The sequence below is a fragment of the Pleurodeles waltl genome, chromosome 9 (genome assembly GCF_031143425.1).
Source record: "Pleurodeles waltl isolate 20211129_DDA chromosome 9, aPleWal1.hap1.20221129, whole genome shotgun sequence".
Classification (NCBI taxonomy): domain Eukaryota; kingdom Metazoa; phylum Chordata; class Amphibia; order Caudata; family Salamandridae; genus Pleurodeles; species Pleurodeles waltl.
In genome coordinates, this window is record NC_090448.1 from 309,774,126 (window position 1) to 309,787,900 (window position 13,775).

At 44.8% G+C, this 13,775-nt stretch overlaps 1 protein-coding gene across 1 annotated transcript in view; it reads right to left on the reverse strand.

Moving 5' to 3' along the window:
- Positions 1-13,775, reverse strand: part of RAD54L2 (RAD54 like 2) — a 784,453-nt gene that overhangs the window by 272,591 nt on the left and 498,087 nt on the right. Inside the window, exons 13-14 of the mRNA XM_069206800.1 lie at positions 10,301-10,419; positions 3,503-3,621 (exon numbers count right to left, since the gene is read on the reverse strand). Coding sequence (XP_069062901.1) covers positions 3,503-3,621; positions 10,301-10,419 — 238 coding nt within the window. The remainder of the gene's footprint in view (positions 1-3,502; positions 3,622-10,300; positions 10,420-13,775) is intronic.

Genomic DNA, 13,775 nt, shown 5'->3' on the forward strand with positions numbered 1-13,775 from the left:
GAGGACTGCCCTGCTTCGACGACGACAAGAAACTCCCGAGGACAGCGGACCTGCTCCAAAAAGACTGCAACTTTATCCAAAGGAGCAGCTTTAAAGAACCCTGCAACTCCCCGCAAGAAGCGTGAGACTTGCAACACTGCACCCGGCGACCCCGACTCGGCTGGTGGAGAACCAACACCTCAGGGAGGACCCCCGGACTACTCTACGACTGTGAGTACCAAAACCTGTCCCCCCTGACCCCACACAGCGCCGCCTGCAGAGGGAATCCCGAGGCTTCCCCTGACCACGACTCTCTGAAACCTAAGTCCCGACGCCTGGAAAAGACCCTGCACCCGCAGCCCCCAGGACCTGAAGGACCGGACTTTCACTGCAGAAGTGACCCCCAGGAGTCCCTCTCCCTTGCCCAAGTGGAGGTTTCCCCGAGGAAGCCCCCCCTTGCCTGCCTGCAGCGCTGAAGAGATCCCTTGATCTCTCATAGACTAACATTGAAAACCCGACGCTTGTTTCTACACTGCACCCGGCCGCCCCCGCGCTGCTGAGGGTGAAATTTCTGTGTGGGCTTGTGTCCCCCCCGGTGCCCTACAAAACCCCCCTAGTCTGCCCTCCGAAGGCGCGGGTACTTACCTGCAAGCAGACCGGAACCGGGGCACCCCCTTCTCTCCATTATAGCCTATGCGTTTTGGGCACCACTTTGAACTCTGCACCTGACCGGCCCTGAGCTGCTGGTGTGGTAACTTTGGGGTTGCTCTGAACCCCCAACGGTGGGCTACCTTGGACCAAGAACTGAACCCTGTAAGTGTCTTACTTATCTGGTAAAACTAACAAAAACTTACCTCCCCCAGGAACTGTGAAAATTGCACTAAGTGTCCACTTTTGAAATAGCTATTTGTGAATAACTTGAAAAGTATACATGCAATTGAAATGATTCAAAGTTCCTAATGTACTTACCTGCAATACCTTTCAAACAAGATATTACATGTTAAATTTGAACCTGTGGTTCTTAAAATAAACTAAGAAAATATATTTTTCTATAACAAAACCTATTGGCTGGATTTGTCTCTGAGTGGGTGTACCTCATTTATTGTCTATGTGCATGTACAACAAATGCTTAACACTACTCCTTGGATAAGCCTACTGCTCGACCACACTACCACAAAATAGAGCATTAGTATTATCTCTTTTTACCACTATTTTACCTCTAAGGGGAACCCTTGGACTCTGTGCATGCTATTCCTTACTTTGAAATAGCACATACAGAGCCAACTTCCTACACTGTCTCACTATCCTTTTTAAGCTGTTGTAGGGTTTCATGAACCACACTCCCAAACAGTTGTTCACCACTGAATGCGGTGTTAATGATGCTTGTCTGTACATCATTTTTAAAGCCCAAAGCCCTTAGCAAGGCATGTTGCTTTAGAGTGGTCCCTGCCATCATACACCTACTTGCTGGGATTGCTGCATTTAGAGCAGATCTTAAGCAGGTGTTTGCAATATCTTTCCCCTCTTCTACCAGGGATTCTGCTCTTCTTTGTTGATGTTCCAGAAAATGTTTCATCAGCTCTGCAATTTCATTCCAGTGCTGATGTGCATACCTGATAAGCAGGGGATTTGAATTGACTACGCATCTTTGGTTGCCGCTCCCCTTTCAAACTTTCTCCCTACAATGTCCAAATTTTTACTTTCCTTATCCGGAGGAGGTCTGGATGCTGTTAGGATGTTTGCACTCCTTCTGGACATAGCAGCAATTATTATTCTGCTAGTACAGTTCTTCGAATGCATGAAGAGTCTTTTTAGATGTGTTTATATTTTTTTTCAGCCCTTGGGGATACTGACCTGTATGATGCAGATTCCTTAAAGGCTTCTCTTCCCAGGTCCAGTATACATAAGAGCATGGATAGGAACTGACTCCTACTTTGGAACAGTAACAATGTCTAAAACAAAACATGATTGTGATTTTTGTTCTTCCAGTAGCACACCATATTTGTCTGCAGCCCTTTTAATTAATTGATTATACACTGTGATGTAATCTGAAGGTGAAGGCTTCGACGGATGAGAATCTAACCCTGCCTCTGGGGAGTCAGCTTCAAGGTCCTGCCATTCTGTTCTTCCCGGGGTATTATGACCCCTCTGCATCCTGGAACATGTCCTGGGAATCTGGGCAATATTCTTCGAAGAAGACTTCTTGTACCTCCTCTTCCTGCGGTTCTGGTGTTTTGGGGGTCCAGTTCCTCTGGGCCCTTGTCTATATGTCTCTGATCCATCAGAATTCTGGATGGAATTAAAAATGTATGGAGAGAGGCACTGAACTCTTACTTTTGCAATATCACAGCCATTTCAGTTTCGAGATTCCTCTTCTTCTGATCGATCTCAGCTACGTGTTATACTGCGTCGAGTGTAGGTGACTTGTTCCTCTCAGACATCGAGGGTTCTGGCGTAGGGGGTTTCACTCAACTCTTTTTTCAGCCTCTCTTAATTTAGGTCATTTTCAATGCTGACTAGTTCTCTGCTGCTTGTCAACCTGCTGTCCTTGCTTTGGGACCTGAGGAGCTCTTAGGGGCTCTGCTTGGCTTCAGTTGGTAAGATCTTCAACACCAAAGCAGATTTTTGTGTCTGAGTCTGTTGTTCAAGACTCACCCCCACTCTGTTTTTTCAACATTACCTCAGAACATTCCTCATTTTGTTTTCAATGTTCTTTTATTGACGTCGATGACCATCATTGCTGAGCCTGAGCCCTCCCCTCTGGTTCATTCATCTAAGTTGTATTCCTCTTTTCTTGACAACCCCAAGTCTCTCAGCAACTGAGTACCTTTCTGCCCCTGTATTGTATACAGCTCTTGTCTCCGCTTGTCTCTCACCTTTAATGTCTTCAGCTTGAAGTCTGCGCAGGCCTCGCAGATGTTGCTATTGTGGTCTAACGGAAGGTAAAGGTTGCACACCTGGTGGTTATCCTTTTGTGCAAACTTGTGATGGTAATTCAGGTAGAAATGGAAGGGTGTGTTCTCTATGGCTCAAGTAACCTGTCTGGACATTCTCTGGTTCTCCCTTGATGTGTAGTCTAAATAAATCTGAAATCGGGGCCCGGTTTTAGACAAAAGAGAGAAAAGGGACTACCAATACAAATGAAAATACTGGACCAAACCACTAGATGAAGCAGTAAAATACAGCATTTGAATCCAGAAATGATTCATGCTATAGTGCAGGTTGTAATACTTCTAATCAAAACTAGATGGCAGGATAGGGTACAACATGTAATCTACAAGAATGCAAGCTGCACAATGTGGCCTCAGTGCATCCCTGCTGATGCAGTGTTCATTCTGGTCACTGTGCCTGTTTGAATGTTGCTTTGTTTTGCCATTTCTGCAATTATAGGTGTGTCAGAAATTGTCTAGAACCCTTAAAGCGGTTCCAAAACATCATAAAACATGATCTAGAGGGCAACAGAAAATGGGGAATATGAGAAAATGTTGGTAGCTTTCTTGGTAAAAGTAAGAGATGTACTTACTATAATAGCTCAGATTTCGCACCCACGTCTGCTCCCCATCGCCTTCTGTACCAGGGGATGCCGGCCTAGGCCTCTTCGCCAGAAACTCTTCTATGACAGAAAGAGTGGATAGGCTCTGGCTGAAAAAAACAAACAAAACTGTATTCATATTTGGGGATCAGTCCTCAAAGGTCAATAAAATCAACAGGAAGACACCCGAATGGCAAACAGGCAGATATTAGTCAACCCCTCAATCTGCCAAGTTTGCGCACGCAGGGATGGAATTAGAAACGTAAGAAGCACCATGCAATGGAATAAGAGACAGGAGCCTAGGGTTGTAGATTTGTGTTCGCATTTCCAACACACCTTTGCTGCAAGGTGAAGGGCTGAGTGGGGGAGACTTGAAAAACGACTACCTTAAGGAAAATGGTTAATGATTAAACAGACCTGTTTTAAATGCTTTGTAAAATCTGTGGAATGAGGGCCCCCAGGCAAAAACAATTGTGTGTCAATGTAGTCATTGCCTAATGTGACTGAAGCCATGTTTCTTGGCTATATAAAAATGACAGTTTATGACAATTAGAGCATCTCTTTCACATCTTGGATTTTGGCAGAAGAAAGTGTTGATTGTCTTGAACAGCTGAGAAGTATACTTTTGTGTTAAAAATGAAGGCCCTGACTCTAGTCAGGGTAAGGGAGCCACACATCTAAGATAAGCCCTACTCACCCCCTTGGTAGCTTGGCACAAGCAGTCAGGCTCATCTCAGAGGCAATGTGTAAAGTATTTGTATCCACACACAGTAAGACAGTGAAAACACCACAAAAGTACTCAGAGTTTAGAAAAATAGCCAATATTTATCTGAATTAAACAAGACCAGAATGATAAAATCCAACATTCACATGTGTGAATATCACTTTAAAAAAAAGTGGAAATAAGTCTTAATCCCTAAGAATCGATGATTCTATCTTTTGAGCACAAAGTACATGGAATGAGTCAAAAACAAAGATGATGCAAGCCGCAGGGGAGGTTAGTAGCCGAAAAGCAAAGCGATGAGTTGGTTCCTTACTGCACAGGGGAGGTGATGCGTCGATTTCTTCCTCGCATGAGAGCCAATGTGTCATTTCCTTACTGGCAAGGGAGGTGATGTGTTGATTCTTTCCTCGCAGGAAAGGTGATGCGTTGATTTCTGGACATGCAGTCTTGACTCCTTACTGTGGTGCGGGGTCGAACCTATTCCCTGGGGATGATGCTTGGAAAATCCAGACGCGCTGTGTTGGAGTTGCCATGAAACAGGTGCTGCGTCGATTCTGCTGCTACAATACAGGCACTGTGTCAATTCTTCAGCTGCAGGAAGGCACTGCATGGATTTTTCGGCTGCAATGCAACACTGCATGGATTTTCTTCTTCAGGCCACCACCTTATACTTCCCAGGGCTCAGGGATTGGAACTGGCACTGCCTGGCAAGTAAGGACTCTCAGCAGAAGAGCCCAGGCACTGGCAGGTGAAGTCTTTGATGTCCCTTAGACTTCTTAACAGGAGGCAAGCTCAGTCCAAGCCCATGGAGAACCTTTGGAAGCCACCTTGTAGAAAGCAAAGTCCAGTCTTTTCACTTCCAGGACAGAAGCAGAAAGCAGCAGACCATCACAACAAAGCAACAGGCAGAGTGGTAGTCTCTCCTATAGCATCCAGCTCTTCTTCCTGGCAGAATATCGTCAGTCTAGAAGGATTCTAACTTTGTGGGGTCAGAGGTCCAGCACTTATACCTAATTCTGCCTTTGAAGTAGGAAAACTTCGAAGGAAAGTATTCATAGTGCACAGACCCTGCCTTTCCTGCCCTGGCCCCAGACACACTCTAGAAGGTTAAAGACTGTTCTGTAAGGACAGGCACAGCATTTTACAGCCCTATTCAGGTGCAAGTGTCAGCTACTCCCAACACTGTAGTACAGAAAGACCCATCAGGATATGCAGGGCACACCTCAGCTCCCTCTAGAGTAAATTCACAAACAGCCCAACTGTCATCCTGACCCAGACGTGCATTACACAGACAGGTAGAGGCATAGAATGGTTAAGCAAGAAAAAGCCCACTTTCTAAAAGTAGCATTTTTAAACTTACAATTTAAAAACAACTTCACCAAAAGATGTATTTTTAAATTGTGAGTTCAGAGACCCCAAACTCCAGATATTGATCTGCTCCAATTGGAAATTACACTTAAAAGATATTGCAAGGCAATCATCATACCTCATGGGGGAGATAGGTCTTGCAATAGTGAAACCAAATTTATCAGTATTTCACTATCAGGACATGTAAACCACACCAGTACATGCCCTACCTTTTAAATATACTGCACCCTGCCCATTGGACTGCCTTGGGCCTAACCTTAGGGGTGACACACAAAGTAAAAGGGAAGGTTTGGGCCTGGCAAGTGGGTTGCCATGTCGAAATGGCAGGTTAAACTGCATACACCTACACTGTAGGGGTAGGTCTGAGACATCTTTGCAGGGCTACTCATGTGGGTGGTACAATCAGTGCTGCAGGCCCACTGGTAGCATTTGATTTACAGGCCCAGGGCACACACTGTGCACTGTGCTAGGGACTTACTCGTAAATCAAATAAGCCAATCATGGATAAATCAATCACCAATACCATTTAGACAGAAAGCACTTGCACTTAAGCACATGTCAGCAGTGCTAAAGTGCCAAAGCCCTAAAGCCAGCAAAAAACGAAAGTCAGAACCGGATCAGAAACATGAGGTCAGAATCAAAAAGACATGGGAAACCCTGCAGAAAGGGAAATTTCCAACAGTCCTCTTCTTCCATTTTCATGATCTCAGGCTCCAGCACCTGTATACTCCCTTTGTTTGATTAAACCATTTGACTTTCATTAGAGGCCTATTTGTTAAACACTACATATTTGTGTCCTGCCTTTGCCTAGTAGCAGTCACTTATATTACAGTTACTGAGGCCCTCCTTGTAGACTGAGTCTGTGAATCACAGATATAATTTTCTTTGAGTAATCAACATTTTAATTGGCATGAGTGCAGAGTTCATTTGGCACTGGCGACAAGTGTGCTTAAATAGCACCCTTCAAATGTAATGTAATTGATAACTGTATTTAATTGATTGCCTTAATTTAAATTAAGGAAGAAGGGAGGCACACAGGTATTTGGAATTTTTGAGGCACAGTTCTTAAAGTGGAGTTTTCGACCTCAAAGCAAATGCAACAGTCATTTTCATACTTAATCATCTGTTTCATAACTGTACTCCAGTAGAGGGCATATAATGTTGGGAAGGTGTGATCAGAGTGTCTTAGCCCAAGGATAGGCAGCCTAATTCTAAACATTCTGAAGTATAGCTAGAACTGGGTTTGTTAGCCCTAAATAAATATGGCTTGGAGTAATCTAGAAGCACTACTGCTACAATGAAGAATAACTAGGAAAGGGGTGATTGAGACAACAGGAAACAGAAGGATTTTCAACTTTGTTAATCACAAGTCTATGGAGCATGCTTCTAAAGCACATGTTCACTAAGCAGTAAAAACAGCAAAAAGAAAAACAATACATTAAAATAAATAATTAATGCATTCAGAACCAAGAGGCAGGAAGGGGACTTCCAGCTTTAGATGCAGCTATCCGTAATGCTCTAAGAGTTTAAAGTGCAGGACAGAGGAACAGAGAGCTAGAATGAATGTGTAGAATGTAGGTCTATTTTGCGAATACAGAAAGATAAATTTTAGCTACGAAATCTGAAGTGTTTTGACACACTGCCTTATGAACAATGACCAGAGCTTTGTAGAAAACTATCTTTCTTCAAAAGTAATCAAAGGAGCAGAAGAAGAGCAGAAGAAATGTGTGTTCTTCAAGCAGAGCTGAAACCCAGTCTAGCAGCTGCCGTTTCTAGTAACTAGAGTTGATGAAGAAGAGCGTCAGGGGCATTTAAAGAGATGACATTACCATAATCTAGCCCTTGCGTGAATCAAGGCTTTTACATGGGTTACATGGTGAAGGAGGCTCAATAACTGGAAAAAATGAGCTTAACATTTTAAGTTATAGGAAAAAGGTTTGATACCTTATTTACCTATTTAATGATAATTTAGCATCAAGCTTAACTTCTAAACTATGGACTAACAGATGAAGTGCATGACACATGCCCATGATTTCAGGCCAAGTAAAGGAAACAGGAGATAAAGCTTGAGAAGAAACCAACAGCAACTCAATTTCACCAGGATTGAATTTTATTAAGTTGGTAGATATCCACCAAAGAATGATTGACAAAGACCTGGTCGGCACAACATGCCCTTCCAAAGAGGACAAAGCTGTATTGGACACTTGAACAATCCGTTGGTTGTCACTGGCTTACGTGTAAGAGAGGTTCAAAAGCAGAAAGCCATTGAGCTGAACGAAGCACATAGCTGTTAAGCAGCGTAGGTGTCAATGGTACCCTGGTGGACACCACAACTGACAGGTTTTAGTCTTGCTTGGTGAGGGAAAATGTCCTCCATTTTCTACAATCATACAAAAAAGATGTGAACCATTCTAAAGCTTTACCAGCAGGATTCAGTACAAGTTACTACTCACTGATTGTCTTTTGATATTTATATTGTTCAGCGATATCCCATGAATTGTTTATTTACAGTACTTTTGGAGCGCTGCAATGCACACTTCAGTGTTTTAGGTAACAAATGGAATCTTCATGGACTATAAGTTACTTCAGTAGGCTCCTTGGTCACAGGTGAGTATTACCCTAGTTCTGTTACTGGCCAATGCTATTTTGCTCCTGGATTAGGGACCAAAATGGAATGGAAGGTTTAAGAGGTAGTATGTGGGCAGCGATGGGAGCTGAAGTCGCTTGGCAGCACTGCAGTGTCAGACTACAAGTGAAGACAAAAACATAACTATAGCACCAAATGTCATTACTGGCTCCAATGAAGGAAACTCCAAATTGTTTAAGCATACTCAGGGTCGCTGTGGGAAGACTGACACTATGGCCCAGTGTGATATCTGAGAGCTCTGGTTTCTAGCAGGAAGCTTATTCTGGCTTGTTGAACGTCTGAAGGCACGCACTGGTGCACACATCAGCGGGTGTCTTCTCAGGGGAGACAGACCCGCAAGTGAGAGATGGGACGGACAGCCTGTCATCCAGAGAGCAGAGACTAAACATACCACTCAGGTGGTCGCTGCAGATCCAGAACAGTGGCGAGGTGCGGATGAACGGAGATGGGCGGCATGTGTACTGGTCCAGGATCCTTTTGAGCAGAGGAGAATGGCAACCAAGAAAAGGAGCAAACAAAACGTTTTTGGGACAAGGAAGGCCTCAATGAAAAGTAGCAAGGGAGATGCATCTTCCACATCAGATGGCTAAAGGGCCATGTCACTAAGTGAACAGGCACTGATAAGCTTTAAATGGTGAGCTGAAAGAAGACACCAGCACAATTAATTCAACCTTGCAGGTGGTAAAAAGGAGTCTTGGCGGTAGAGTAAAACGTGGGGGGTACTGAACAAGGTAGTCTACCCTATAGGGACATATGAAGGAGCTGGATACCCAAATAGCTGAGTTGAAAACGTTTGGGGATTCAGCAACAACTGTCTTTTGAATAAAGGTTTGATATGTTGGACAGTTTTGGAAACAGTCTCCCATATTAGGGTCCTGTGGATCTCAGGTGAGCTCCTTGTGAAGAGTCTTGAGAGTTACCTTGAGGGAGTGTGTGTTGACCTATACAGCAGGTTTAAGAAATGTGATGCTGTGATGAAGGATTTCAGGCTCTCTTTTAGTGCAAACTGATCATGATTTTGTCACCACTGCGGTGACTGACAGTGGTCTGGTTTGCAGTGTTGCAAATTCTGAGGGTGGCAGTGCATCATAAAGAGGTGCCATTAGGGGGCTAGAAAGGAAGCACTCATGAGTATTCAACAGCAACTGTATGAAAAGAACTGTTTTCTGAAGAGCTCCTTGCTAGGACTTTTCGTGATGGCCTAGATTTTGCATCTTTCGAATGGTGCCTGTGCACATAACAAAGCATTTACTCGTGGGAGGTGGGGGGTCTACACTTTTACAATCGCATGGGCTGGAGGAATTTTACTCCGGAAAGATGGGGTGGGGGTTGTAAACAGATTTGATATTTTGCTGCAATATCCTTTTTGTCTCTGCACTTTCTCTTCCCTAATCTCTCCTTGAAAGAGCTAACTGTTCATTTTCTTAGATTTAAATGCACTCCCATTCTGAATTTGAGTGGTTACTCTTGTTTTATTTTACTGTTTAGTCTGGAAGGGCCAGTTGAAGCTGGCTTTGGCAGCAAATATGGAGGTTTATTAATATTATTAGCTTTGTTCTTAATAAAAACCATAATAATAAGCATTAAAACACCTGATTGAGAAAACACCATCACTCTTAGAGGACAGAAAAGCATGACGTCTTGATGTGCCTTTACCAAAGAAAAACTGACGATGATATTTTAATAAATTGTGGCACTGATGTTCTGAAGGATCGATAGACAGTAACTTTCAAAAAGAAACCAAAACATTTTTTCCAATAGTTTCAAAAACTAAAATGATACATTGAAAAATGTGTTCTGAAGTTTATGAATATCAAAGAAAATACCTTGATTAAGATAAAGCTATACTTAAAGCGAGTAAATGGCAGGCAAAGTATGGCAAGTGGAGTAGTTGCAAAGCAGTACAGCTATAGGGCAAGAAAATGGGTTTGTCAAGGATGGGGTGAAGCGAAACAGGTAAATTACAGAAGAACGAGAATGGAAGGAGAGAAGAGGATGTGGAAGTGAATGGGGAATGGAGGTTGCAAGTAGAGCTGGCTAGTTTTCATACCTGAACACCAGGATCTTGTCACCCAATTTCACGCTTTCCTCGATTAGGTGGAAAAGAAGAACCATCTTAGGCGAGTTATCTAAAATGCCTGTTTGATAATCACAGAAAATATCCTTTGCCTGCACAAAAAAAAAAAAGAGAAAATAACAATCTTCACGCAAATTAATGGAACATTTGTAGGGCATCTAAAACCACCTCTGTCAGACAGTCATCAAACATCTAGGCTGCTTTTTTCCAAACTAAAACCAAGTATAATGCTGCTTTATGGGGACTTAATACTTAAAAGGGCATACATGAATGAAATTACTTAATGCCACTTACTAAATGTTACAAATCCTCCATAGGGTTGGAATGTGCAAGCATGTAGTGAAGGTAGACTACTTGTTCTGCACTTTTACCAGTCGGATATGGTCATTTCCAAACTTCTATTTGAGAATGTGGTTTTGGCTCAAGAGCAGGAGGGTGGGGGAGCACTGCACTGGCAGAAACAAAATACCCTGAAGTAGAAGTCACTTACCTTTTGTAATGCTCTGTGTTGTGGATACTCTAACTGAAGATTCCTCACCATGTGAATTTCTCCCAGGTGTCTGGCTGTTTCCAAAGAACTCAAAAGTAGTGCTCCTCTGTACCAGTAGGTTCTACTCCAGAAGTAGAAAACAGAGCTCCATATATGCTCCACCCATGCACTCCGATGTCAGTTTTCTTTTTTGAACCCTTCCATGCTCTCAGTTGAGCGAACTGGCAAACTGAACAAACCATTGAGCAGATTCCTAGAGTGAGATCTGTTTGGATTGAAGTGGCCATAGCAAAGCACAGGGAGGTGGGAGGGCAAGGAGGAATCTGCAGTTAGTTAAAGTATTCACAAAAGAGTGTTGTAAGGAAATGCCTCCTTGGCATGGTTACCCCCTGACATTTTGCCTTTGCTGATGCCAAGTTATGATTTGAAAGTGTGCTGAGGCCTGCTAACCAGACCCCAGCACCAGTGTTCTTTCCCTAAAACTGTACCTTTGTTTACACAATTGGCAGACCCTAGCATCCAGGTAAGTCCCTTGTAACTGGTACCCCTGGTACCAAGGGCCCTGATGCCAGGGGAGGTCTCTAAGGGTTGCAGCATGTCTTATGCCACCCTGGGGACCCCTCACTCAGCACAGACACACTGCTTGCCAGCTTGTGTGTGCTGGTGGGGAGAAAATGACTAAGTCGACATGGCACTCCCCTCAGGGTGCCATGCCAACCTCACACTGCCTATGGCATAGATAAGTCACCCCTCTAGCAGGCCTTACAGCCCTAAGGCATGGTGCACTATACCATAGGTGAGGGCATAGGTGCATGAGCACTATCCCCCTACAGTGTCTAAGCAAAACCTTAGACATTGTAAGTGCAGGGTAGCCATAAGAGTATATGGTCTGGGAGTCTGTCATACACGAACTCCACAGCACCATAATGGCTACACTGAAAACTGGGAAGTTTGGTATCAAACTTCTCAGCACAATAAATGCACACTGATGCCAGTGTACATTTTATTGTAACATACACCCCAAAGGGCACCTTAGAGGTGCCCCCTGAAACCTTAACCGACTACCAGTGTGGGCTGACTAGTTTTAGCAGCCTGCCACACACCAGACATGTTGCTGGCCACATGGGGAGAGTGCCTTTGTCACTCTGTGGCTAGTAACAAAGCCTGTACTGGGTGGAGGTGCTTCTCACCTCCCCCTGCAGGAACTGTAACACCTGGCGGTGAGCCTCAAAGGCTCACCCCCTTTGTTACAGCGCAACAGGGCACTCCAGCTAGTGGAGATGCCCATCCCCTCCGGCCACGGCACCACTTTTGGCGGCAAGGATATAATGAGGAGATAATGAGAAAAACAAGGAGGTGTCACTGGCCAGTCAGGACAGCCCCTAAGGTGTCCTGAGCTGAGGTGACTCTGACTTTTAGAAATCTCCCCCAATAGGATTAGGGATGTGCCCCCCTCCAATCAGGGAGGAGACACAAAGAGGGTGTAGCCACCCTCAGTGCTAGTAGCCATTGGCTACTAACCCCCCAGACCTAAACACACCCCTAAATTGAGTATTTAGGGGTACCCAGAACCAAGCAAGATAGATTCCTGCAACCTGAAGACGAAGAAGGACTGCTGACCTGAAAGCCCTGCAGAGAAGACGGAGACACCAACTGCTTTGGCCCCAGCCCTACCGGCCTGTCTCCCCACTTCAAGAAAAACTGCAACAGCGATGCGTCCCCCAGGGTACAGTGACCTCTGAAGCCTTAGAGGACTACCCTGCATCTAAAAGGACCAAGAACTCCTGAGGACAGCGGCTCTGCTCCAAAGAAGAAACAACTTTGCAACAAAGAAACAACTTTTAAAGGACTGCACGTTTCCTGCCGGAAGCGTGAGACTTTCCACTCTGCACCCGACTCGACCTGCGGAGAAACAACACAACAGGGAGGACTCCCCGGCGACTGCGACCCTGTTAGTAGCCAGAGTTGACCCCCCAGCGACGCCTGCAGAGGGAATCCAGAGGCTTCCCCTGACCGCGACTGCCTGCTTCTAAGAACCCTACGCCTGGTAAAGACACTGCACCCACAGCCCCAAGGACCTGAAGGATCCAACCTCCAGTGCAGAAGCGACCCCCGTAGGTGGCCCTCTCCCTTGCCCAGGTGGTGGCTACCCCGAGGAGCCCCCCCCTTGCCTGCCTGCTTCGCTGAAGAGACCCCTGGGTCTCCCATTGAACTCCATTGCAAACCCAACGCCTGTTTGCACTCTGCACCCGGACGCCCCTGTGCCGCTGAGGGTGTACTTTTTGTGCTGACTTGTGTCCCCCCCGGTGCCCTACAAAACCCCCCTAGTCTGCTCTCCGAAGTCGCGGGTACCTACCTGCTGGCAGAATGGAACCGGGGCACCCCCTTCTCCATTGAAGCCTATGCGTTTTGGGCACCACTTTAACCTCTGCACCTGACCGGCCCTGAGCTTCTGGGGTGGTAACTTTGGGGTTACTCTGAACCCCCAACGGTGGGCTACTTTGGACCCAACTTTGAACCCTGTAGGTGGTTTACTTCCCTGCAAAACTAACCAATACTTACCTCCCCCGGGAACTGTTGAATTTTGCACTGTGTCCAATTTTAAAATAGCTTATTGCCATTTTTGCCAAACCTGTACATGATATTGTGTTGATTCAAAGTTCCGAAGATACCCGAGTGAATTACCTTTCATTTAAAGTATTGTTTGTAAATCTTGAACCTGTGGTTTTTAAAATAAACTAAGAAAATATATTTTTCTATATAAAAACCTATTGGCCTGGATTTGTCTTTTGAGTGCGTGTTCCTCATTTATTGCCTGTGTGTGTACAACAAATGCTGAACACCACCCTCTGATACGCCTACTGCTCGACCACACTACCGCAAAATAGAGCATTAGAATTATCTCTTTTTCCCACTATCTTACCTCTAAGGGGAACCCTTGGACTCTGTGCATGCTAT